This window comes from Oncorhynchus gorbuscha, linkage group LG19 (genome assembly GCF_021184085.1).
Source record: "Oncorhynchus gorbuscha isolate QuinsamMale2020 ecotype Even-year linkage group LG19, OgorEven_v1.0, whole genome shotgun sequence".
Lineage (NCBI taxonomy): Eukaryota > Metazoa > Chordata > Actinopteri > Salmoniformes > Salmonidae > Oncorhynchus > Oncorhynchus gorbuscha.
Genome location: NC_060191.1, coordinates 18,485,232 through 18,512,270, shown reverse-complemented (window position 1 = coordinate 18,512,270; position 27,039 = coordinate 18,485,232). Strand labels below are relative to the sequence as shown.

At 42.1% G+C, this 27,039-nt stretch overlaps 4 protein-coding genes across 4 annotated transcripts in view; 3 read left to right on the top strand and 1 right to left on the bottom strand.

The window, feature by feature from the left end:
• The window catches only part of bms1 (BMS1 ribosome biogenesis factor), a 28,326-nt gene extending 26,940 nt beyond the window's left edge, over positions 1-1,386 (bottom strand). Inside the window, exon 1 of the mRNA XM_046314966.1 lies at positions 1,243-1,386. The gene's annotated coding sequence lies outside the window, so the exon portion shown is untranslated. The remainder of the gene's footprint in view (positions 1-1,242) is intronic.
• A 4,202-nt stretch (positions 1,387-5,588) lies between these two features.
• On the top strand, positions 5,589-12,983 carry LOC124005521 (homocysteine-responsive endoplasmic reticulum-resident ubiquitin-like domain member 2 protein). The gene is given in 11 exon segments (XM_046314873.1): positions 5,589-5,690; positions 6,454-6,839; positions 9,820-9,897; positions 10,324-10,440; positions 10,954-11,114; positions 11,307-11,355; positions 11,358-11,434; positions 11,588-11,656; positions 11,658-11,921; positions 12,038-12,149; positions 12,324-12,983. Coding segments are annotated over 10 exon segments (1,254 nt in total). The 5' UTR covers positions 5,589-5,690; positions 6,454-6,692; the 3' UTR covers positions 12,504-12,983.
• Positions 12,984-16,409: 3,426 nt separating this feature from the next.
• LOC124004811 lies at positions 16,410-19,841 on the top strand. Its single transcript, XM_046313620.1, has 4 exons — positions 16,410-16,725; positions 18,950-19,276; positions 19,378-19,459; positions 19,568-19,841. The coding sequence occupies exons 1-4, from the start codon at positions 16,548-16,550 to the stop codon at positions 19,638-19,640; spliced, it is 660 nt and encodes a 219-aa protein (XP_046169576.1). The 5' UTR covers positions 16,410-16,547; the 3' UTR covers positions 19,641-19,841.
• Positions 19,842-20,406: 565 nt separating this feature from the next.
• Positions 20,407-23,832, top strand: snrnp48 (small nuclear ribonucleoprotein 48 (U11/U12)). Its single transcript, XM_046315104.1, has 9 exons — positions 20,407-20,708; positions 21,031-21,144; positions 21,430-21,490; positions 21,609-21,689; positions 22,343-22,528; positions 22,645-22,766; positions 22,864-22,967; positions 23,093-23,260; positions 23,441-23,832. Exons 1-9 carry the CDS (start codon positions 20,559-20,561, stop codon positions 23,517-23,519), a joined length of 1,065 nt encoding a protein of 354 aa, XP_046171060.1. The 5' UTR covers positions 20,407-20,558; the 3' UTR covers positions 23,520-23,832.
• Positions 23,833-27,039: the final 3,207 nt, after the last annotated feature.

The window sequence follows — 27,039 nt, the reverse complement described above, 5'->3', positions numbered from 1 at the left end:
AGTTATTGTGTTTGGAATGGCATGGTTGCTATTGTATCATGTCAATGCCATTATGACATCATTTTGCTACCAAGGCAAAGCCTATAAAAGCGCAGGTACAGCTCCTCAGTGGGTATAACAATAATCATGCCCAGACAATCAACTACTCGCCCAGTCCGCATGAAGCGTAGAGCCACTCGGACCATGAGGCCTAAGAGGAGAATTGACAGGAGGAGACTTTAGGTCCCTTACTAACTAACCATCAAGGAGTTTCGGCAAAGCTGGTGAATAAATTGTTTTACTCAGGTAGTTTACCACTGAAAAAAATGGGCAGTTCAAGTCAACTTAAGGCTCACCCACAGATACCAATCTCATCATGGAAAACTTGAGCATTTTAGCAATTTTTCAACTACTTAAATAGTTTTTTTTAGCTACTTTGCATGTTAACCTAACTCCTAACCTTAACCCCTAGCCTGGAAGGTTGTAAGTTTAGCAAATGTGTAAGCTATAATACAAATTGTAATATATCATACAAAATGGATGGACATTCACAAATTAATACATATGAAATGTAACACATATACTGAACAAAACACTGGGGACAGTAAAAGGCCACCACTCTTAAATGTGCAGTTTTGTCATATAGCACAATGCCACAGAATTCTCACATTTTAGGGAAGTGTGCAATTGTCATGCTGACTGCAGCAACATCAACCAGAGCTGTTGCCAGACGATTTAATGTTAATTTCTCTACCATAAGCCACCTCCAACGTAGTTGTAGAGAATTTAGCAGCATGTTCAAACAGCCTCAAACCACGCCAGCCCTGGACCTCCACATGCGACTTCTTCACCTGCGGGATCGTCTGAGACAAGCCACCCAGGAGAAACTGAGACATATTTCTGTCTGTAATAAGCCTTTTTGTGGGTTAAAACTCATTCTGATTGGCTGGACATAGCTCCCCAATGGGTGGGATGGCTCCCAAATGGGTGGGCCTACGCTATCCCAAGCCAACCCACGGCTGCGCCCCTGCCCAGTGACGTGAAACCATCATTAGGGTCTAATGAAATTATTTAAATTGATTGATTTCCTTACATTAACTGTAACTCAGTAAAATAGTTGCATCAGTTGAGTTTATATTTTTGTTCAGTATACATGGAGTGTGTTAGATTTACATAGAAATGCTCTGAGACAGGGTCTCTGGTTGAGGTACAAAGCTAATTGCAACTATGAAGGCAGGGAGAAATAAAACCACATTCAGTTACCTGTGAGATATCTGCTTCCAACGACTTGATTTCCAGTCAGTTAATGAAGGGCCTTTGTTACCTCATCTGGATAAATAAAATAGTTGCAAAACAAACGTGTTTCTAACTGTCTCACGTGCGTACTGCAAATCCGGAAGTGATGGCCATCTGTATTTCCAGACGTATAGGAAACATCACACCAATTTAATCGTTCCGCCTAGCTACAACGTTCCGCCGTTTTTGGTTGTAGTCTAGTCTCTGCAAAAATATCTCTCTCAAATCTATCAATGACAAAGGAAGAGTGATTTAAAAGCTTTCTCATAAATTAGACTCAAATTACTGCCTAGTGGTTAAAGCTTTGGACAAGTAACCACAAGGTTGCAAGTTCAAATCCCAGAGCTTATAGGGTACAAATCTTTCCCTGCCCCTAAACAAGGCAATACAAATTTGTTCTTAACTGACTTGAGTTAAATAAAGATAAACTGGTTGCCCTATTTCATTGTCAACTATGAGATAATAAATTACCAAAGCAGCAGTTCATATAAAGGAGGTGTTTTATTTGGAATAAATACAATAAAGAGATAATTATGCTAAATAAATGGTCAAATTCTACTTAAATTATTCACCATTAAATATGTGGGTCCCAGGGTCCCAACACCTGGAGTGTTGGCAACCCTCACCATTGAAGACTTAGAATAAGGCAGGGGTGTTTACTGGTCCTTCCATTGAACTCTGCTCCATCTATATCTTCCCAAAGATGTCTTCCACACACTGGGAAGACAGTTCAGGTAGTGGGGCTTCTTGCATAGCATCAAAGAACCCAGAGGGAATTGAGTACTCATCTGAGACTTCCCTGGTTAAATACATGTTTTAAAAATAAATAGATTAACCCTATATTATAGTAGTAACGTACCAGAGCAGCAGCTAATTTCATTCATGCAACAGTCCTATTGTACAGTCCTATTGTAATACATTCAAGTCTGTCTATATGTTGCCAAACTCAATTTGGGATTGGTTATAAGTCCATCGACATAATTAAAATGTTCATTATTTGCTTAATTGAAACAGTCCCGGAATAGAACTACTTCTCACAAGAGCTAGACCTATTCAAACCTGGAGTGGCAACCCTCGCCATTGAAGACTTAGAATAAGGCAGGGGTGTTTACTGGTCTTTCCACTGAACTCTTCTCCCTCTATATCTGCTCAAAGATGTCTTCCACACACTGGGAAGACAGTTCAGGTAGTGGGGCTTCTTGCATAGCATCAAAAAGCCCGGAGGGACTTGAGTACTCATCTGAGACTTCCCTGTACAGGAAACCCTGGTCTGTGGGATTGTGGTTCTCAACTCCTATGTCACAGCAGGCTGATTCCAGTGAGGTAGGTCAACTGGAGAACGAGTCAAAGGTTCTGCTGGCACGAACCGACTGGAGTCCACCGTGGGTGTACTGGAGATGAAGAAATCCAGATGGAGGTGAGTAGTGGAAGGCCTGGCCCTTGCCCTGGGAGCAGAACGAGAACTCCTGGGCAACGTTCCACAATCGTGCTTCTGGCAAAGCACCTGGAGAGCTAGTGCCCAGGAGCCTGCCGTGTCTCACTCCCACACTGAATGAGGGACTGTTGTATCCGGCATCCCCCAGAGAGAGTGGGAAGAGGGGGGGGTATAAGATTATGGACAGTAGAAGCAATCCTCCTCTCCCTCCTTGTGCATCTGGCTGTGGCTCAGCGGCTGGTAATGAGAGACTTTCTCTATGTCGGAGCTGGCGGGTCACATCTTTGATCCCATGGAGGAGTTTGGAGAAAGACTGTGTAGGTAGAAAGGGACTGGGGATAGGGTGAGCTGACTCTGGCTGAGGGGGAGTCTGTGGTCCCTGTGCTTCAGGGTTCTGGCTCTCCTGTTCTGAAACCACACCTGCAACAGATAGGGATAGCTAGATGAGAATGTGCTTTTTTTCCCGCGCACTAGTGGCTCCTGTGGTGGGCCGGGTGGAGTGCATGCTGACACGGTTGCCAATATAAAATGTTCGACTTACAGTAATAAATAATGACCAACCAGTTTAAACAACTTTGCAAGAAGACTGGTCAGTATCATAACTTAAATATAAGCACAAGGGTTTTTATGACATTCAAAAAATTACTTTGAAATGCTAAAACGAGTTATGTCACTCTGGCCAACATTGAATTCCATAAGGTCTTTATTTTTAGTCTGTCTTTCTTTTCTTGTCTGTCTGTGGTCTCTGTCTATCGTTCTGTCATGTCTTTCTGTCTGGACTTGATTTAGCTCTCACTTGTCTATGCAAATTTGCTGTGTCTGCACTAAATTAATCTGTGTGAATCGGATTTCTGTCTCAATATCCAATATCTATTCTTGACTACTGTGTTATTTTCCCTAGGGCGAGGTCATCAATACATCGGGAGGAGAGCTCCAGCAGGAGTCACGTTGACAAACCTTTCCACTAACTACAGGGGTCTATTTCAGTAATACCCCCTCCACCCCTCCTGACAAACATACCTGTCCTCCATGACACCCGGTGAAAGCAAATTGAAATTCTAGTTCCAAAATGGAAAACTTTCTCATTGAAAAGGAATGACACTATTCATTCTTACATTTCAATTTATCTCCTGATTTGATGGAATTTAAATTTAATTCCAGCCCCTGGAAAGAGAGCACTGTCACACAAAAACAATGAAGTGAACTTAAGGTCCTATTCAGTTATTCAGTCAAAACAGTGACAGGGTAAAAAAAATCTGTAAATCACTAACAACATTCCTTTGTGGCCAGACTGTAGAATTCTATAAGATATTCCATTTATAATGAGGATAACAGATTAACAAGTAAGTGTAACAACAAAATATAATCAATGTTTATTCTGACTCCATATTATGTTATCAAATGCAAGACTCAGTCAAGCTACAAGGCAGCCATCATACAATTAGATCTCCCCAAATGTAACTTATATTCAGTGCATTTAGAATGTTTTCAGACCCCTTGATTTCTTCCACATTTTGTTACATTACAGTCTTATTCTAAAATTGATTTTTTTACAAATAAATCCTCAGCAATCTACACACAATAACCCCTGATGACAAAACGAAAACAGGTTTTTAGACATTTTTACACATTTATGAAAAATAAAAACAGAAATAGCTTATTTACATAACTATTCAGACCCTTTGCTATGAGACACTACATTGAGGTCAGGTGGATCCTGTTTCCAATGGTCATCCTTGTGATGTTTCTACAACTTGATTGGAGTCCACCTGTGGCAAATTCAATTGAATGGACATGATTTAGAAAGACACACACCGCCTATAAAAGGTACCACAGTTGACAGTGCATCTCAGAGCAAAAAACCAAGCCATGAGGATGAAGGAATTGTCCGTAGAACGCCGAGACAGGATTGTGTAGAGTCATAGATCTGGGGAAGGCTACCAAAAAAAAATGTCTGCCACTATCCCTACGGTAAAACATGGTGGTGGCAGCATCATGCTGTGGGAATGTTTTTCAGTGGCAGGGACTGGGAGACTAGTCAGGATCGCAAAGATGAACAGAGCAAAGTATAGAGGTATAGTATAGAGGCCTCTCCTTGATGAGAACCTGCTCCAGAGCGCTCAGGACCTCAGACTGGGGCAAAGGTTCACATTCCAACAGGACAACTACCCTAAAGACAACACGGGAGTGGCTTCGGGACAAGTCTCTGAATGTCCTTGAGAGGCCCAACCCAAGCCCAGATTTGAACCCAATCAACATCTCTGGAGAGACCTGAAAATAGCTGTGCAGCAACGCTCCCCATCCAACCTGACAGAGCTTGAGAGGATCTGCAGAGAAGAACAGGAGAAACTCCCCAAGTGCTGGGGTGCCAAGATTGTAGCGTAATACCCAAGAAGAATCAAGGTTGCAATCACTGGCAAAGGTGCTTCAACAAAGTACAGAGTAAAGGGTCTGAATAATGTAAATGTGATATTTCATAGATTTTTCAATTGTATACATTTGCAAAAATGTCAAAATCAGTTTTGGCTTTGCCATTATGGGGTATTGTGTGTAGATTGATGAGGTTGGGGTGGGACGATTTAATTTGAGAAGAATTTGTAAGAATTTTTATAAAATTCCTCACATATTTTTCGTTAGTTGAGAATCTTGCACTATCAAAAAGAACAGCACAAACTTGAAGATGGATGTTCCTACCAAATCAGAAGATCCACCCAGAACATGTCTCATACACACATTCCCCGACTGACAACATGTACATTTCTCATCAACATTTCTAATATACTTACAAATACTTTCGTTGGACGACTAACACACATGCGTTAATATAGTGCCCTCTATCTATCTCTATGGCTTTCACCCAATAGCTGTCAGTGGAATATTATTACGTAGTTTCCGGTATTTCGCCCCGACCCACCCAAAAAAAACTGTCGAACTGGCAAGGAGCAGTCTAAAGGGGTCGAAAATACTCAAAGAATCTTCAGTAAGTTAATGTTGTGTCTGAATAAGCCTCCCGTCCCCGATACTGTCACGTGGTTGTATTATCAAGACAAGTAGCAAACAAACATTTCATGATATGCTAACGCAACGTTAGCTTGGCTAATATGTACCGTTAGCTAGCTAGTTAGCAATAATCTCTGGAGCGTTGATAGCACAGCACTCGTGTAAAACGAACGTATATTTGTCAGATATGCTAAAGTAGTTAACATCATACAATTACTTTCTACATGGACTAGTTTTGGTGGTTAGTGTAAACAATAAACAAGTAGGTCGCTAACTAGTATCTGGCTGGATGGCTCGTTCTGACAGCTGTATGACGCAACGCGACAGGTGTTCTGAAGACTCGAATGTCTCCCTGAATTGTTGCTAGCTAGGTCAGGGGTGTCAGAGGTCCAGTGTCTGTGTTTATCCGTGACTTGTCTGTTGAATATAGTCAAATGCTGACCAAGCACTTGAGCAACAATATTTTCTTAAACTGGCCATACATAGGATTAGATAGTGATCATCAAGACTGGCTGTGTCTCCCTCATTAATTACATTATAAAAGCATTTAAAAGTATTAGCTAGCTAGCCAATATCCCAGTTTAAAAAAAAAAAGTATTATAAATTAACAAACAATTCCAGAGACTGTCAATATGTGCATGGCAATACATTTGAGTAGCCTAGCTAGTACCACAAGTAAGAACATTCAAAATGTTCAGATGTTTGAGAAGCATGGTCTTAATCACTTTCTCTCTATTTGACAGAACCCCAAGAAACATAGCTGCTTCACTCTCCCCCAGGATTACATCGTGATTGGACACAGGACCATCTCCCTGCCAATGACAGCTCTTTAGAGGGGAAATGTCCATGTCAACCATAGTCACTGGCTGAGCTGGACTTGAGATCACAATGATGAAGATGATCTGAGGGAGTCTTCCTCCTCAGGTGTAGGAGGCGGGCCCTGTCCTTTCCCATTCCCTTGACACACCCATTAATATGAACCATGGACCCAGGAGCAGTTGACAGTCCCGTCACCTTAGTTATCAAGGCCCCCAACCAGAAGTATGACGACCAGACAATAAACTGTTTTCTCAACTGGACAGTGGAGAAACTGAAGAGTCACATCTCAAATGTGTACCCAAGCAAGCCGGTGAGTGGGTACTGCCATTTTTTGGTTTCCTCATCCCCACCATTCCATTAACTAGGGAGTGGATAGGGCAGGGGGAACCGTCCGCCTGGAGAGCTGCTGGGTGTGCAGGCTTTTGTTCCAGCTCGGCTCTAGGTCTAACTCTCAAAGGAATAACCACAGTAAAAGTATCTGCAAAGTATCCCGAACAAAACTATAAACCAACATGCATCAATTTCAACGATTTTACTGAGTTACAGTTCATATAACCAGTCAATTGAATTACATTCATTAGGCCCTAATCTATTGCTTTTACGTGACTGGGAATACAGATACACATCTGTTTGTCACAGATACAGTTGAAGTCAGAAGTTTACATACACTTAGGTTGGCGTCATTAAAACTAGTTTTTCAACCACCCTACACATTTCTTGTTAACAAACTATAGTTTTGGCAAGTCGGTTAGGGCATCTACTTTGCATGACAAAAGTTATTTTTCCAACAATTGTTTACAGTCAGATTATTTCACTTATAATTCACTGTATCACAATTCCAGTGGGTCAGAGGTTTACATACACTAAGTTGACTGTGCCTTTAAACAGCTTGGAGAATTCCAGAAAATGATGTCATGGCTTTCGAAGGTTCTGATAGGCAAATAGACATAATTTGAGTAAATTGGAGGAGTACCTGTGGATGTATTTCAAAGCCTACCTTCAAACTCAGTGCCTCTTTTCTTGACATCATGGGAAAATCAAAAGTAATCAGCCAAGACCTCAGAGAAAATTGAAAAATTGTAGACCTCCACAAGTCTGGTTCATCCTTGGGAGTAATTTCCAAACGTCTGAAGGTACCACGTTCATCTGTACAAACCATAGTATGCAAGTATTAACACCATGGGACCATGCAGCCGTCATACCGCTCAGGAAGGAGACGCGTTCTGTCTCCTAGAGATGAATGTACTTCGGTGTAAAAAGTGCAAGTCAATCCCGGAACAACAGCAAAGAACCTTGTGAAGATGCTGGAGTAAAAGTAACTACATCCACAGTAAAACGAGTCCTATACCGACATAACCTGAAAGGCTGCTCAACAAGGAAGAAGCCACTGCTCCAAAACCGCCATAAAAAAGCCAGACTATGGTTTGCAACTGCACATGGGGACAAAGATCGTACTTTTTGGAGAAATGGGAAAAGGGGGAGGCTTGCAAGCCAAAGAACACCATCCCAACCGTGAAGAACAGGGGGTGGCAGCATCTTGTTTAGGGGGTGCTTTGCTGCAGGAGGGACTGGTGCACTTCACAAAATAGATGGCATCATGAAGAGGAAAATTATGTGGATATATTGAAGCGGCATCTCAAGACATCAGTCAGGAAGTTAAAGCTTGGTCGCAAATGGGTCTTCCAAATGGACAATGACCTCAAGCATACTTCCAAAGTTGTGGCAAAATGGCTTCAGGACAACGAAGTCAAGGTATTGGAGTGGCCATCACAAAGCCCTGACCTCATCATTACTTTAAGACATGAAGGTCAGTCAATGCGGGAAATTTAAAGAACTGAAAGTTTCTTCAAGTGCAGTCGCAGAAACCGTCAAGCGCTATGATGAAACTGGCTCTCATGAGGACCGCCACAGGAAAGGAAGACCCAGAGTTCCCTCTGCTGCAAATGATATGTTCATTTTAATTAACTGCACCTCAGATTGCAGCCCAATGCTTCAGAGTTCACGTAACATACACATCTCAACATCAACTGTTCAGAGGAGATTGTGTGAATCAGGCATTCATAGTCGAATTGCTGCGAAGAAAGGACACCAATAAGAAGAGGCTTGCTTGGGCCAAGAAACACGAGAAACTGAGTAACTGGTAACACGGTCAGTGATTTATTTAGAATCAAGGCACACTTAACCAGCATGGCTACCACAGCATTCTGCAGCGATATGCCACCCACTCTGGTTTGCGCTTAGTCCCACTATCATTTGTTTTTCAACAGGACAATGACCCAAAACACACCTCCAGGCTGTATAAGGGCTATTTGACCAAGAATGAGAGTGATGGTGCTGTATCAGATGACCTGGTCTCCACAATCACCCGACCTCAACCCAATTGTGATGGTTTGGGATGAGTTGAACCGCAGAGTGAATGAAAGCAGCCAACAAGTATTCAGCATATATGGGAAATCCTTCAAGACTGTTTGAAAAGCATTCCTCATGAAGCTGGTTGAGAGAATGCCAAGAGTGTGCAAAGCTGTCATCAAAGCAAAGGGTGTCTACTTTGAAGAATCTCAAATCTAAAATGTATTTAGATTTAACACTTTTTTTGGTTACTGCATGATTCCATATACATTTACATTACATTTAAGTCATTTAGCAGACGCTCTTATCCAGAGCGACTATGGGTTATTTCATAGTTTTGATGTCTTCACTATTATTCTACAATATAGAAAACTGTGAAAATATAGGAAAACCCTTGAATGAGAATGTGTTCTATAACTTTTGACTGGTTCTGTACATAATGTGAAAATTCTGTAAAGCACTGTCTTGTGACGCTGCCGGCATGCGTTCAGGTGTGTAATCTACTCCAAACTAATGTAATCTAATCTGAAGATGCTTAGTCTCTTCTGGAACACAAACTGTGTTTCCATGCAAATGCTGTCAGATTTTCATGCAAATATTCTCAAATCTACATAAAAACAATGTGCACATTTTCCAACCAGAGATGTTTCTAATGTCATGTACGGTCATTGTATCAGATCAGTGAAACATTCAGGTCAATGGTTACAATAGTACTTGTGTATTAATAAACATACATGTGTATGTGCAAGAAATATTGCCCTACCACCTTGTTGATATACTTTCAGCACCATTGTTCTTGCATAATTAAGAGCTAGAGACACATGTTACATTTCTGTAATTTTTTGCATTTTGGGCTTATTAACCCAAAATATGTGATTTTAAATGCTCTAGTTGTGTATTCTGCAACAGGCTTTCTCAGACTGACAGTTGTGTTGTCTTAGTCATCCAAGGATCAGCGGCTGGTATACTCGGGCCATCTCCTCCAGGACCACCTGCAGCTGAGGGATGTCCTCAGGAAGGTAAAGACCACCCTCGACCTTGTCTCTGTTTTTCTCCTGTGGCATATGGTCGATGTTTGGAGTGTGGTGGACTAACACTGTATCTGAAATGTTAGAATTGTTATGCAATATCAAAGAAATCTCACTCAACATAACAGACAACCGACTGCTGAGCCTTTATTACATAGGGCCCACCCCCTTGTGTTTGTGAGAGAGGGTGAGCATGAGGCAGAAGTGACTGTGATGGTATAACAATAGCTTATCTAATGTTGTAAGCAACATTCAGGTTGGCTTTGTGCTTTGTACCTGAATTCTAGCCTGTTCCCTGAAATTGCGCCTCGTGCTCGCTCACTCTCTCACTCACACCGATCACCAAGACAGAATCAAATGATTAATTACGCCCCTCTCCTTTTCCCCCCACATCCAACCCTCTATTTCCACCTACAGCAAGAGGGTTATCACATGATGCACCTGGTGTGTGCCTCTCGTACCCCTCCAGCGTCGCCCACGCCGCACTGCTCCGCCTCCAGCTCTTTGACCACTGACCCCGGCTCCAGCTCTGGGGTACGTCTAATGGTGTGGAGTCATTCTGTGGAGCTTAACAATTCAATCAGATAGAAATGAAATGTCGTTCTAAATATGCTTTATTATTGGTGCATGACCCTGGGGTGGCAACACATACATTCTAAGTGTTTTTAACAGGGCTTTGGACATTCAATGAAATGTCAACCAAAAGTTGGAGTATAGTGGGCACACACACTGTCTGACACAATGAATGAAAAAGTGAGGGAGAGGCTATTGTGACAGGGAGGAACCAACTGCCATTACACATGGTGGAGAGGCATAACACATTTAACAAACCAAACATTGAACTACTGTTATACAAGGTCAAGTAAAAACCCAAACTTGTCTGTGCATCAATACCGGTGTGTGTGTATATAGTAAAATACTCTACCGCCCAGCCCTACTTTGCAGTTGTCCTTATTCCCATAATGGCATTGTTTTTTACCAATATATTAACGCTTTTATTCCTCTTTCCTCTGCTGGTTTATGATTGGTGTATGTATTGTCACTCAGAGTTCAGACACTGCTGGCTCCACCCCTCAAGCCACAGCACCAAATCAGGACAGTCAGTCCGCCGCCTCCTCAGTAACAGGAAGTTATGATGGGCTAAGGCACCGTGGAGACTTCCCCCAATTTAACCCTCAAAATCCTTCCTCTACTGGTATAATGCAATGGTAAGCACTGTTTTTGTGTATTGGGATCAATTTTCTGACTGGGATCAATTTTCTAATCTAATTTTCAGTTTCTACGTAGTCAGAAAATGAAGTGAAATTACATTTAAAACATTTAAAAATGGTGTGAAAAATGCAGAAAATATTGTGTGAGCATAGTTTTTGAATGCACATGTGACTGTTTTTCCTCCACAGGCCAGATGGGACGCAGGTCCCGGTACAGGGTGGTATGGCTGCAGGTGTGCCCCCCCCCACCCCATGTACATGCCCATGCAGGTTCTCTGGTGGCAGCAGATGTATGCACACCACTACTACATGCAATAGTAAGTCAGGGTCATCTGCACTTAGGGCCCAATCCTAACAACCCATAAGGATCACAGACTTCTCTACGTTGGAATGAGTTATATTCACTAGCTTCTATCAGCTAATACTTATTTACGTCTTTCTTTCACTTCCCCAATCTCTCCCTCTTCCAGTCAAGCAGCAGTGGCGGCCTCACAGCCCCCCTCCACCCCTCCCTCCTCCCCCAGTCCCACCCGCTCCCCCCCAACCCGCACAGCCAAATGAAGCTCCGCCTCCCCTGGGGCCTAACCCCGCCCCTAACCCTATCCAAGAGGACAGGCCGGCCAATCCCAATATCCAGATGAATGCCCAGGGCGGGGCCGTGCTAAATGAGGACGAATTGAACCGTGATTGGTTGGACTGGATGTACACGGTCTCCCGCGCCGCCATTTTGCTCAGCATCTTATATTTTTACTCCTCCTTTGGCCGCTTCGTCATGGTGATAGGCGCCATGCTGCTCGTCTTTTTGTGAGTTCTCATCTGTACACTATCCGTTTGACATTAGAATGGATAATTTTGAAGGACCTTGTTTACTTTGTATCTGTGTGTGAGATACTAATTTTGTGATTGTGTTTTTTAACTAGGCACAGGGCTGGTTGGTTCCCTTTTAGGCCAGAGCTGCAGAACCCCGGAGGAGAAGGAGCGGGGTTAGCTCATCAGGACGAGGCAGAGCGACACCAGGACATCCAGGAGATGGTAGGTGCTCCTTGTCTAAGATGAATTCCATCTCTGTCTGTGTGGTTATGTCTGATCTGTCTGTGTCCAAGCTGCTCCTTTCTCTCTGCCACATTCTCTCTCCATCTCTGCTTTTCAAACCGATGGTCCTTCTCTTATTCTCTCTTTTTCTCGTTCTGTTTCTCTTCATCTCAGGAGCGGATGATGGATGAAGGGCTGGAGGATGAGGAGGGCGACAGTGGAGAGGAAGGCCCAGAGGACCCGGCAGCTCCCGCTGCCCCCCGCCACCACGGCTTCCTGGCCTCCACCTGGTCCTTCATCAGCACCTTCTTCACCTCCCTCATCCCAGAGGGACCCCCCCACCCAGCCAACTAAACCAGGGAGGGAGAACCTCCCTCCTCCCCAGCAACAACCTCCCATGCTGCCAACTACTAGACTGTAAATAGAGCTGCAGTGTGGGAGAAGTCTTGAATAAATCAATGAACAAGCTAACATGTTATGCCATGTTAAACAAGCTAACAATGCTTTATATTCCAGAGGCTTCTCTGATTTCATCATACAAACTGATACACACACACTTTATTACCTTTGATCATGTCTGCTCATTCAGATTTTGGTGGCATTGAATGGCCTCGAAGGGTCGTCCATTTTAAGCAGTGATACAGCCGTTGCATTTATCGTTTTGTTTTTTGAGAATAGATAAAAGGACATACACACCTAAATGTGTATGAATATTTCAATGACTCTAGCACACATGTTTCTCTCTGTGTATATGAGCATTATCTACTTACATATAAGTATCTACATCTTAGTTCTTGACAAAATGCATTTTTGAATAAAAGCCTTGTGGTTTCATATGTGTGAATTGTCTTCTATGATTGGTTCAATTTGAAGGACAAGTGAGATGTTCTCTATTTGACATACTGTATTTGGGATTCACTAAGTGGAAGTTAGTGCTCTTTTTCATCTGGTGCTTGGAATTGAATCATCCAGTCAAAGCCGTGTAACCATAGATGTTATATGTGTGAAACAGCTTAGGTAACTCAGGAATACTACTTCATCCTCCAAGATGGCTGCTTGATGACTTTACTCAAATCAAAATCAAATCTAAGTGTATTTGTTGCGTACACAGAATTTCATATGTTATCACAGGTGCACAGAAATGCTTGTGTTTCTTGCTCCAACAGTGCAGTAATAACTAGCATTAAACTTCATACCCAACGGGCACTAGGATGTTAAAGTAGAGGAGCAGCAGCAGGAGGAAAGTGAGAACCTATGGCATGATGGTGGTAACTTCAATCTAGAATTGAGGCTTTTTTTGAGACCACCTTCTGGGCCTCTGGAAACGGAAGAAACCTCTAGCCACCTTAACCTCTATGACACGGGTAGGCAACCGTGTTCCTGGAGTACTGCAAGATTTTGTTCCAACTAGGCAGCACACCTGGACAACTGAGCTAATTGATCAATTCAGAGATAATGTGCTGGAAAAAATGTTTTGCCCACACTACAGATGGCTAAATCGGTCTGCTAATACAGGACTAGTAAAGGCCCAGTGCACTACTTTTGTGAATAAAAGTACTTATTATTCAATTCTGCTTTTTCAGGGGTTGGAGCAGCACCCCTACTTCCCATGGCCTTACTTGTAACATGCATTCTAAATTCAAATCAAATCAAAGTTTATTTGTCACATACACATGGTTAGCAGATGTTAATGCGAGTGTAGCGAAATGCTTGTGCTTCTAGTTCCGACAATGCAGTGATAACCAACAAGTAATCTAACTAACAATTCCAAAACTACTGTCTTATACACAGTGTAAGGGGATAAGGAATATGTACATAAGGATATATGAATGAGTGATGGTACAGAGCAGCATACAGTAGATGGTATCGAGTACAGTATATACATATGAGATGAGTGTGTAGACAAAGTAAACAAAGTGGCATAGTTAAAGTGGCTAGTGATACATGTATTACATAAGGATGCAGTCGATGATATAGAGTACAGTATATACATTATATAAGGTAGCATTGTTTAAAGTGGCTAGTGATATATTTACATAATTTCCCATCAATTCCCATTATTAAAATGGCTGGAGTTGGGTCAGTGTCAATGACAGTGTGTTGGCAGCAGCCACTCAATGTTAGTGGTGGCTGTTTAACAGTCTGATGGCCTTGAGATAGAAGCTGTTTTTCAGTCTCTCGGTCCCTGCTTTGATGCACCTGTACTGACCTCGCCTTCTGGATGATAGCGGGGTGAACAGGCAGTGGTTTGGGTGGTTGATGTCCTTGATGATCTTTATGGCCTTCCTGTAACAACGGGTGGTGTAGGTGTCCTGGAGGGCAGGTAGTTTGCCCCCGGTGATGCGTTGTGCAGTCCTCACTACCCTCTGGAGAGCCTTACGGTTGAGGGCGGAGCAGTTGCCGTCCCAGGCGGTGATACAGCCCGCCAGGATGCTCTCGATTGTGCATCTGTAGAAGTTTGTGAGTGCTTTTGGTGACAAGCCGAATTTCTTCAGCCTCCTGAGGTTGAATAGGCGCTGCTGCGCCTTCTTCACGACGCTGTCAGTGTGAGTGGACCAATTCAGTTTGTCTGTGATGTGTATGCCGAGGAACTTAAAACTAGCTACCCTCTCCGCTACTGTTCCATCGATGTGGATAGGGGGAATTCTGAGGGTGATAGTTGATTTTGAGAAATAAATATTCTCATTAGATGACAAATGATACTGTTTCGGAGTTATTACATTTTGTGACAGACTATTTTAAGTTTTGATTGTGTTAAAAGCATTTTGCAAGAGAAATGTGTTTCTCAACTCATTTGTGACTGCTACATTTCTATAGGCAATGTTGGTAATCTCTAAATAAAATAACTTCTAGGATTGGTTCAATTGAACGACGAGAGAGGTTCTCTAATTGTCCTGCAGGTGGTGCCATTGTAAACAAAAATAAATTACGCTTGTGATTTTAGAACGGTATTGTTTAGCTGTCTATGGGTGATCAGTGAACGCTAGGGCTTTGTCGGTGTCCACTGAGCCTGAGTGATTCTCAGTAGACCTACAGACTGGTTCGGTGATTTAAAAAAACTTAAACAAGGCACGCATGGCCTAGCAGAATCTTCCTATTTTTCATGCGGTGAATGTCAGGTGCAGGAGAAACGTGACTTGTGGCACACTTCAGTGCTCTTTTTCATCTGGTGCTGGTACAGATGGAGGGGGAAAAATACTTATTGAGACCGAAACAACGCTATGCATTTTTAGACTACAGTAAGCTGTTTTGACTGTGTTGAGACTAGCAGACTTGGCCTGCAACAGCAGCAAAATATCCATAGAGAGGGTCTTGCTGCTGACCAGGGTATCCTCCAAAGCCAGGGCCACCAGCAGGGACGCCTCCATGCTGCGAGACAGACAGACAATGAAACAGATAGAAAATGATGAAACAGTTAGTGACAACATTGGTCAGGTGTCATGAAAGTGACGAAAGTTGAACATCCCAATGACTCACTCTGAACTACCTAACCAATAGTCTATAGACAACAGACAATTATGTCTCAAATCAGTGCATTGCCAGGGTGTCTTGCTTTACAATAAGCAATGGGAGGGATGAATTTGAGTTTTAGGTTGTTGTCTTTGCAAACCTTTATTTGGAGTAAAAGAGTGGATGTAGTTGAACAGAAGTCAAAGTATAAACTTTTAAAAGAGTATGTTTTTGTAACATGAAATGAACACTTGAGGAAGTAAATGGTATACACCAGGCACATTCCAGTGTTTTAAATTTCATTGAGGCTCTCAATGCACTATTTCCAGATTGGCCTTGCATTAACATGTGACCAGCTGCCTGCCAATCATATGACAGTAATACTTGTCAATGAAGATAAATACAACGCTGACTGCATTTCTCTAAGTAATAAAGTAATACTATATAGTAGTAGTACTTGTAGTGAATATGATGCCCAATTGTGAGTTGTCTCAATTGTTTCTGTGTCTTACTATTGTGATAAACAACATTATTTTCACCAGGAAAACCATTGCATTGTATTTTGTGTATATATTATGTGTGAGTGTGCATGTTCCTAATGCTACTGCACAGCATTAACTGTTTCACAGGCTAATAATGTTGTATTTTATTTGTGTTGTATTGTAATACAGTAAGACCACCAAAAGTCATCATTACATCATTACACAAGATCAGGAACACTCTTGTCTCAGAACCATTGGTGTGCACTTCCTTTATGGACAGGAAATACTGAATCGTGCCTCCACTGAAAAGCTGTTCTGCGGCTGACAGGATCAGAAGGCACTGCTGCGGAGCCCATGCACAAATCTGGCTCATCTCTAGCCTATAGATCTGCTATTATCAACTAGGGAATCAAACACGCAAAGCTATTCTTCTTTGCCTTGGTATACAGTAGAAGCCCTGACTGAGATGTATGGACAGAACCCTAACTGGTTGTGGTCGAACGGGGAGCCTCTACGCCACCATAGGCACCTGGGCAGACTTGGCTTAGCAACCCTGAGGCAATGGGAGGATGAGGAAGAAGGAAAGGAGGAAGAACATGCCATTTGGACCAGGGAGCATCCAGCAATCTGTTGCTATACTACAAGTAAGAGTGAGGTGTATGAGTTAACTGTGAGAGAATATTGCAGGCTCAATATTGCAAAATAGTACAGGATACTTTCATTGCTTGTCTGTTTCAACCCTGATTTAGATTTGTTTTCAAGTGGCATGCCTTGTCTTGGGGTAAACAGGGTTTATGCTGGTTTGTATCAATTAACATGTTTTCTCAATTCTGCTATTCTGACTTTGCTTACCTACCACTGCCTCCGTGCTTGCCAGTGTGGGCAGATCACTTGTGACTAAGAGCCTTGCCCAAACTCGGCAGGCCCATTGGCAGGCCAAAGAGACAGCAGGACCAAACACGTGATACAACGACAGACTGCAACAGAACAGCACCCAACCTTCCATCCTACCTTATGTCATCGCTTCTCACCACACCTTACTATTATCGCTCCTCCATCTCTTCCCTTGTATCTCCTCTCCTTGCATCTCTTTATCCACATTTAGTCTTCATCTCCCTTATTCCCATTTATTTGTATGCTCATTAAAGTGCTATCCAACATACAGACATACAGTGGGGCAAAAAGGTATTTAGTCAGCCACCAATTGTGCAAGTTCTCCCACTTAAAAAGATGAGGCCTGTAATTTTCAGCATAGGTACACTTCAACTATGACAGACAAAATGAGAGAAAAAAAATCCAGAAAATCACATTGTAGGATTTTTAATGATTTTTTTTTGCACATTATGGTAGAAAATAAGTATTTGGTCAATAACAAAAGTTTATCTCAATACTTTGTTATATACCCTTTGTTGGCAATGACTGAGGTCAAATGTAAGTCTTCACAAGATTTTCACACACTGTTGCTGGAATTTTGTCCCATTCCTCCATGCAGATCTCCTCTAGAGCAGTGATGTTTTGGGGCTGTTGCTGGGCAACACAGACTTTCAACTCCCTGCAAAGATTTTCTATGGGGTTGAGATCTGGAGACTGGCTAGGCCACTCCAGGACGTTGAAATGCTTCTTACGAAGCCACTCCTTCGTTGCCCGGGTGGTGTGTTTGGGATCATTGTCATGCTGAAAGACCCAGCCACGTTTCATCTTCAATGCCCTTGCTGATGGAAGGAGGTTTTCACTCAAAACCTCACGATACATGACCCCATTCATTCTTTCCTTTACACGGATAAGTTGTCCTGGTCCCTTTGCTGAAAAACAGCCCCAAAGCATGATGTTTCCACCCCCATGCTTCACAGTAGGTATGGTGTTCTTTGGATGCAACTCAGCATTCTTTGTCCTCCAAACACACGAGTTCAGTTTTTACCAAAAAGTTATATTTTGGTTTCATCTGACCATATGACATTCTCCCAATCTTCTTCTGGATCATCCAAATGCTCTCTAGCAAACTTCAGACGGGCCTGGACATGTACTGGCTTAAGCAGGGGGACACGTCTGGCACTGCAGGATTTGAGTCCCTAGCGGCGTAGTGTGTTACTGATGGTAGGCTTTGTTACTTTGGTCCCAGCTCTCTGCAGGTCATTCACTAGGTCCCCCTGTGTGGTTCTGGGATTTTTGCTCACCGTTCTTGTGATCATTTGGACCCCACGGGGTGAGATCTTGCGTGGAGCCCCAGATCGAGGGAGATTATCAGTGGTCTTGTATGTCTTCCATTTCCTAATAATTGCTCCCACAGTTGATTTATTCAAACCAAGCTGCTTACCTATTGCAGATTCAGTCTTCCCAGCCTGGTGCAGGTCTACAATTTTGTTTCTGGTGTCTTTTGACATCTCATTGATCTTGGCCATAGTGGAGTTTGGAGTGTGACTGTTTGAGGTTGTGGACAGGTGTCTTTTATACTGATAACAAGTTTAAACAGGTGCTATTAATACAGGTAACAAGTGGAGGACAGAGGAGTCTCTTAAAGAAGAAGTTACAGGTCTGTGAGAGCCAGAAATCTTGCTTGTTTGTAGGTGACCAAATACTTATTTTCCACCATAATTAGCAAATAAATTCATAAAAAATCCTACAATGTGATTTTCTGGATTTTTTTCTTTGTCTGTCATAGTTGAAGTGTACCTATGATGAAAATTACAGGCCTCTCATCTTTTTAAGTGGGAGAACTTGCACAATTGGTGGCTGACTAAATACTTTTTTGCCCCACTGTAATGCCATCTGCTTGGTTTCTCCATTCGCTTGAATCCCTTTAGACATCAATAGTATGAACAGAATAGCTTTTTGTCAAATGTTCTTAGGTTCTCTCCTCTGTGTCTTCAGATGGCCATGGCCTCACCCAAGAGCGTGTTCAGAACCCCTGGGGCTGGGCTTGTACTGAGAGAACCTTTGGCCCTGTCCACACAGACCTAGTTAGCATCCAAAGCCAGAGTGACACAGGGCTAGATGCCCCTGAAATGTGGATTGATGTCCCCCCACACCAGCCCTCCTTGGGTGGAGCTGATGGAGAAGAATCATCCCAGCATTGTTTAGGCAGTCAATGGAGGAGCCACATGACAGAGGGCCATGGCTGTGTTTGTGTGCATGGACCAAGTGGACCAGGAAGATGTTGCCACAGTTTGGCTGGTTCCCCTCTCTTCAATTTTGGAAGTAAGTGTATGTTTATGTGAAAGAGGGTCATTATTCTCTATGGTGATCCAGCATGGCTGCTATGTAGTTTTTTTCTCTAATCAAATACTTCTGTTTCCCAGTGAGGAAGACAATAATGGTAGAAGTTGAGGTGGAAATAGTGGAGGAAGTAGCCTATGAGGACACAGAGACACTTGAAGTAATGTAAGTAGTTAAATTATTCAAGGTCATGGTTTATTTACACATTGCTGAAGCACATAAACATAAAGTAGGGCTATGCAGTAGCTAATGTTTGTATGTCTTTCTTTTTAGATCAGAAAGAGTCTATCCAAATGATTTGATGGAAACCATATTGCTGCACGATGACCAGCTTTTCGCCACCTAAACATGCGTTCCTTCAAAAGTTGTTTGCAAGTGAACTTTCTGTGTTTTTAAATCAGCCTTGTATTTTAAATGTATTTTACATTGATTTAAATGTTTAAATATTAAAAGTTTTAAATACCATTTAAAGGTCATTTTTTATGTCAGTGTTGTGAGAGGTTCATTAATAACATTTTTTTTTACCCAATAAAATAAGAAACCTTTGCTTGTTGTCTTGATTTAAACTTCTAATGAAGATGTAGTATATGTAACTTCCAAGACCTTCTGACAGTCTACACTTGCTTTGTCCATCCAGTGCTCCAGTACTCTGCTCAAGTATGGCAAGTCTCACAGCCCACCAAGTTTTAAAAATCTAACGATATGCTACCAAAATCATCATGGGCACCACCTACACCTACACCTGGGCTTGCAGTAAGTGAAGTCCCGCCGCACCCACCAGCAGATCCTTTGTCCAGAAGCTTGCAAATCCCAGCAACAAATAACGTTAGCTGCCTCAGACGATAGATAGGACATGTCAGTGTCAGATCTACCTATCGAATCCTTCGGACTGACAGATACTTCAACAGCACTATGCCTTACTTTGTGAAGCTGCTTAACTGTAATATTTTATACTAAATCTCACGTTTTATTTAATTTAATTACTTACGTAGGCCTATGTATGCTGCAGTTCAGCTTTTAGCGGCAAATGTGTTCAATTTAAAACTCAACCTTAAATGAATTTTGATTCTTTAATTACCAGAATGCACCTCAGTCAGGGTTACGTCATCTACATGCGCCACACAGCTAACGCTGTTAAAATGCGACAGTGGTGCTGAACAACGGTCGAAAATCTGCATATCCAATATAGGTTGGACATTAACTCGTAAAATGTAAGGAAACCCCTGTTAATGTAAACACAATTTAGATTTGACCTGACTACGACATGTGCGATTCACCAGAAAACCAAACGCTCCAGGCTCGTCTGCGAAGTTTGGAAGAGTTGACGGAGTTCACCGAGAACTGCCAGAGACAACTGAATGAGCTGTTCGAGACGCTGGGATGGAGACAGGACCTGGACAACGGCTCAGTTCAGGTAGGTCAGGAAGCTAGTTAGCTATATTTATTCAAATGCTCAGATACGATGGGTGGTTCTCCTAGCCCTGAAAGCGCGGCGTTCTTTATAGGACTAGATCACCCCATAATCAATGTTTCATAACGTTACCTGAGTTAATATCCGAAAATCCATACTTAAAATGTGCACCATCTGTTTTGAATGTGTAGCTAGCTAGATATGAGGCCTCAAAATAAATTGGGAAACCCATCGTTGATGGGAAATTCATTAAATCTCTGTATACATGACATGCATGCTACAACAAGCAGAGATGAGATTATAACTTGTAAATGACCTTCCACAGGAGCCGATGGAGGTGTGCCCCTATGACCCGAACCACAGGGTGCCAAGCAGGAGCATGGAGAGACACAAAGCCACCTGTCAACTCAGCCAGATGGGATACTCCCATGAGGAACAGGTTAAAGAGCTATACTGTATCACAAATGCACACACATACTCTGAAAATGGAAAATGAAATATCAACTGAGCCATCAACACCTTTTGGTGTAGCTTGTCATTAGGGTAAGGATTTTTCCTGACCATAAGGCCAGACCTAGATAAACTGGACCCTATAACTAGAGCGGACCAAAGTGGTGAGGTCAAATGATCAGGAAAAACTCTCCACCCTAATTATGCAACAACCTTATCTGTTATTATGTTCTTAAAAGCTTTCATAAAAAGTAAACTCCTTTCCTTTCCCAAGGCTGAGATGTATGACACCTCTCTGTATTATGAGAATGCCAGCATTACCAGCTTCACAATGGGTGAGCGTTACACTATTACACTTTTTAATGTAAAAGTCCAAATTCCCTGGACTGACCCTGGATTGGGGAAGCCCAATGCTTGTCTCATATCTTTCTTTGTGTTCTGCCTCACCTGTAGACAAACACACACAGCAACAAGTGATTCTACAAGCAAGAGCAAGTGCACCGTCAATTAGGACAGAGGGACTGTACAGCCAAAGTAAGGTCATTACACCCTTACATTAGTGTTAGGTCACTGATAAAACCCTATACTTTCAGTCATGGCCATCAGCATTAGTGCTGATGCCCCACAAAATATTTATTATTTTATTATTTTATTCTTTAATGGTCATTTCACCAAAGAACAACCAATGTTTATATTTTCTTTTACCAAGCCTGTAGGTCTTCAGTGCCTTGCCCATGTCTAAAAAGGTCTCCATTAACATGCATTAATTCATTATTAACACGGCTAAATATGGTGGCTGTTGTTTTTTTATTTTATGATATAGTTTCTTTGAGTTTGTCATCTGTACGTGTTCTGTGTTTTGTTTTCAGTGACAGGGGTGAGTAATTACAGGAGGTTCTCCCCTCGTTCAGGCTTACTGATTACGTGCAGTATCCTTTAATGCCATATCCTTTCAAACATGCTGCCTCTGTTGGCGGCATTACACACATGTACACACACATTTTCCCTGTACGTATTGGGGAAAGGCCTTTACTCTTTTTTAACCCTTTAATACTGAAGGTGTGAGTGATCATCTCAATGTGATCGATGTGTTCTTAAAAGCTTTTGAGTTTGTGACTTCTCATGACTCTATCTGTACTCTGTTGTAGCATGTGAGTGTGTGTAAAGCCCTTTTCATTGTGCTGCAGGTGAATACTCCACAGATCCTTCAGAAGTTCCTCAGAACCACAAGCGAGCTATCTGTGACCTTACTGTGGCAGACCGACTGGCTCTTTTTGATCACGTAACAAGGGAGGCCATCCAACAGAAGGATCAAGCTGTTGCAACCGACAACGAGGACCTCTACGTTGATTTGGTGGCCAAGCTCAAAAAGGGTAGGCATATAAACATGAACTATTGAGATCAGTAGTGTGGTTTAAACCAATTTTCCTATGAATTACTCCTCTAAATTCATTCCAGTGAATCTGTTGTGTTTGTTTCTGTTCATCAGGTAACGATCAGAACGAGCACAAGTCACACCTGGAGCTGATGGCTGAGATGAGGGACTACAAGAGACGGCGGCAGTCTTACAGAGCCAAGAACGTCCACAACACAAAGAAGTCCTACACTGAGGTGTGTGGGGGTGTGACTGTTTCAATAGAATGTTAATGGATGTACTTTACTTTGAGGTGTGTGTTATATCTGGATATGTTTTTCATCAATCATGCAGGTGATTCGGGAGGTAATTAATGTCCACTCTGTTGAACTGTCCAGTCAGTGGAAAGAGGAGGAGAGGAAGGAAGAGGTTCGAGAGTCCAAACATGCCCCTCACAGGTAATCCAACAATTGTCTTCTTACCTACATGACGGCTCATACAAGATCCAATTAGTACTGTAATACTTATCAGAGGATCATGTAAAAAATAAAATAAAAACTCCACTGAACCGTTTGTCTCTCAGGAGAAGGTCTGAGGACAGACGGTCTGCCTCCACAGAGTCCCGCCAATCTCATGTCAGCTCCAGGGATGGACACGGCTCCCACCACAAATGCCACCGCAGCAAAGACCCCAGCCCAGAGCAGAGCCAGGAGCGCAGCCGAGAGAAGGAGAGCAAGAAGAAGAGAAAGAGGTGAGTCAGAGTAGTAGATTGACTGAATATCATTGTCTCATGCATTAAAATCTGACAGTGTATGAAGTCAACATCAAGGCTGGTTGCAGACATTTAGTTGACATTTAGACATATAGTTTTGGTTGATGAATGCTTTGGCTGTATACATGTTTGGTGAATTGAATGTGTGGACATTCACAGGGATTCCTGCTCTCCGGATGAGAGACCTCATGATCGAAAGAAGAAAAAGAAGAAAAAGAAGAAAAGGGAAGAGAAGTGATTTTCAAGTTTAGTACTTTGGCTTGGAAAACCAGAGATTAGGTCAAGGAGCCAACCAAAGCTACGTTCCAATGGTCATAATAGCGTACCACTTAGAATGCACGCCTTCATACTAAGTGCTCAATTCATGGCTTCATACTAAATGGTATGCATGTTTCGATATTGTAGTTTGACTCACAGACAAATCTTTCTTTGTTGTAATCTGATGATAGTTTAAAGCAACAGTGCAGATCTAAACATGTGTCTTAAACTGAGAGGTTATTAAATGCCTGTTGTATTAGATTACAGAATGTAAATAAACTGTTAGAACACGATTCTCGGAATTCTGTTGTACATTCACGATTACCCCTGTTTTTGGTGGTTTAAAGTTAAAACTACATTGTGTTTGAGCTTTGAATAGAGAATAAAAGCTTCATATGTGTACTTTAATGATCATGGTCATAACCTCTGTGTAAAAGCTTTTGTGTGTATGATGGCCCTTTATTTAGAAGTATTCAGAGAACCAGAAAAAAGCCACAATTACTTGAGAATTAATGGATTACTTCCTTTTTTAACAAGAACTCAGCATAAACAATTGTCAATGTCTTTCCATATTGCGACTTGAAATAGTCAGAAAAATCGACATTTCCATTAGATACATGTATTCATGTAATAATTTAGGTGTAAATGGCCCTGCCCAGCCCAACCCTATTGGTTGAGGCCCCTCAGGGCAGTTTGTGCATTTCTTAGTGTGTACTGTATGGAATGTTGGACAGGAGTGTCATAGCTGGCACACTTTTACCAGCAGGTCAAAAGGACACAGGTCAGGCCTGGAGTCAATGTGCATCTGCAGTCTTTTAATGATGGGATAAAAATACTTTTCAATATCTGACACAACACTATTCAATTGGTACTGAGGTTGATCACCTGTTAAACCGTTACTTTAAATTGGTATTCAATTCATTATCAGAATGTCAATTGTTTTTTTTTGACTGAATGACTAGAATTGACCTTAACCTTCACTGTACTACTTGAACATAGCTCCAAATGTCAACGTGTGAATGTTTTTAGTCATTGGGGTGTTCGCGACCTGCAGAACTGTGTCCGTCTACTAAAATGCTCACAACAAAATGTACCCTGTACCCTCATCTCTATTTTAAACCCTCCCTCTCTCTGTATTTGTTATATTCTCCTTACTCTCTCTTCCCTCCTCTCTCGCCTGTCTTGGTCTCTGCCCCTGTGTGTATTTGGGGTTAGGGTTAGACTCAGGTATTTCTCACCCTGTCGAGGAGAAGAGGGAGCTGAGCCCGTGGCTGCCTGAGAACCTTATGGAACCCTGAGAGAGGGAGAGCAAGGGAGAGAGCGAGAGGAAGGGGAACCAGTGCCGTGAGTGGGGAGCGAGAATGCTGTAAAGAGCACAGTTCAGGGAGGAAATAAACTGGACTTTTCTGTCTATATTATTTTTTTAAACTGTGGACTATCTGATACGTTGAGTGAGGGTCTGGTCTCAGTGGATTATACAGAACCAAACAGACAGAACCAGCACCATGGGAGCCCCCAGGGTAAAGGTAAGCAAGCAGAGCAGGCATCATGGTCTAAGAAGGTTTCTGAGATGTTGCTACGCCAGATTCTGAATGTGAACGCTGTATTTGGTCCAATAGTGTGGTTCTTGGGCCTAGGTTCTCTGGTCCGCAGGTGGTGTACTCAGTGATGCTGGATTGAGGAACCTAATCTAACTATTGGTTGTGTAATGATACGGTAATGAGGGTTTATTTTTCGTACTGTGTGAGAGTGTATTTGACATGGACTGATTTAGTTGGTGTGTTGTGAGCATAAAGAAACCTAAATATATATTGGCGTTTAAATTAAATACTATGTGACCTATTTTCAGGACAATTAGCCTGGTGGGTCACATGCTGCCCCTAACAGTGTTTGAGTTCCCTCTGAATTAAGGGTAGTTAGGAGGTAATTACTTTAGTTTGTACGTTTCTCTGGAATGTGCCGATTTGACTTTATTTACCTTACAGAGCACTCCACTGCACACAACAGCAAGTCAACCGACAAAGCTTAAAACTTTACAACTTTGAGAGGTGATTTTGTTGTTTGACAGTTTGGGTAAATGTATGTTTTTTTGTTAAACGGTAGATAAATATAAATGAACAATATCAAATTTGCATCATTCAAGAAGTCCAGGATCTCAGTTTACACTCTGGATACAGATGGAAGCAGGTGATTTTCTTATTTTTTGCAGCAATTTTTTGTGGATAGTATTACTATTCAATGAATAGTGATTGTATTGGAGAATTAGTCTAAGTAAAGGAAGCTTTTTCATGACTACTAACTGTTCAAACGGAAGGATTAGGGTTAGTGGAGGTGAGCAGTCTGTATCCCACACTGCACCTCAGTGTCCCAGGGGGCCTGGAGGTCGGTGGTGATCACCGATTTATACCACCAGGCAGACGTATGGTATCAACTCTACATTGCAAAGTATTCTGGGTACTTGCCCAGGTAATGTATGTAATACTCCAAATCAATTGGTTTATTTCAACAAATTATCTGTGTTATCATTGAGTACCATTTGTCATGTATACACTGACGTTTATTTATTGCTTAGGTGCTCTTATTCATTGTCTTTTAATAATTTATTTAAGTCCATTATAGACTACTGCACAAGTGTTTTGTTGATGATGTCCTCTTTGGAGTTTTGAATAAAAAGCTGGAAATGGCATATGGATGGAAAGTGGTTGACTCATGGTAGACAGACAGCTGCTTGACATCACAGCAAACAGAGAAAAGGCCTTTTACCGTCTCAGAGGAGTGGGATGAAGAGAGCCTTTAGAGTACAGAGAAAGTGCCCTGGCATGTGAGAAGGGCCTGAGAACTGCTGTGGCTCACCTTGTGGTTTTACCTTAACAAAGAGCGTTTTGAGCCTGTATTTCTCATCTCTATCTTGTTCAAGGCACAGACGAGCTCTTGCCTAAATCTACAGAGCATAACACAAACCTATCACCTGGATTGCTGACCCCTGCAGAATCTCCTCCTACATGTCTCATGTCATGTGACATCCAATAGGCTGCTGTTAATCCAAGGATGTGACTTCAGTTTATTGGCCCATTTTCTCTCTGGAAAATAAAAAGATGCTACTCAATTTTTGGACGTGATTGAGCCATAAGGCTCAATATCAGAAATGTAGACTTTGTGACATGTTCCAGTGTGTCTTTTAACAAATATATACCAAATATTCCGGCCAACTACCCAACCACTGACCATCTTTGGTCATCTCCCCTAATAACATATAGCCTTTTCTAGTGATGTTTTGATAGGCCACCTTGCAGCCCAATTTTTATTTCAACAACCCCAAGCAACAACTCCACAAATTGTTGCTTTCTGTGAATTCATTTTGAAGTAGGATACACACACTTGCTGCTTGTCATACAGTATATACAGTTTAATGAAAAAAAGTTAGCATTTTTCTTATTTAGCAGATTAATCATAGGCCTTGTAGGTAGGCCTAAACATAAACATTTAGCCTACTCTTACTG

Bases quoted from the DNA above. Each gene is read 5' to 3' on its own strand.
- LOC124004811 (XM_046313620.1), top strand. From the start codon at position 16,548: ATGTATGGACAGAACCCTAACTGGTTGTGGTCGAACGGGGAGCCTCTA. The intron at 16,726-18,949 runs GTAAGAGTGAGG...CTGTGTCTTCAG, and splicing joins AATCTGTTGCTATACTACAA to ATGGCCATGGCCTCACCCAA. The intron at 19,460-19,567 runs GTAAGTAGTTAA...CTTTCTTTTTAG, and splicing joins ACAGAGACACTTGAAGTAAT to ATCAGAAAGAGTCTATCCAA.
- snrnp48 (XM_046315104.1), top strand. From the start codon at position 20,559: ATGTGCGATTCACCAGAAAACCAAACGCTCCAGGCTCGTCTGCGAAGT. The intron at 21,145-21,429 runs GTTAAAGAGCTA...TCCTTTCCCAAG, and splicing joins GATACTCCCATGAGGAACAG to GCTGAGATGTATGACACCTC. The intron at 21,491-21,608 runs GTGAGCGTTACA...CCTCACCTGTAG, and splicing joins CATTACCAGCTTCACAATGG to ACAAACACACACAGCAACAA.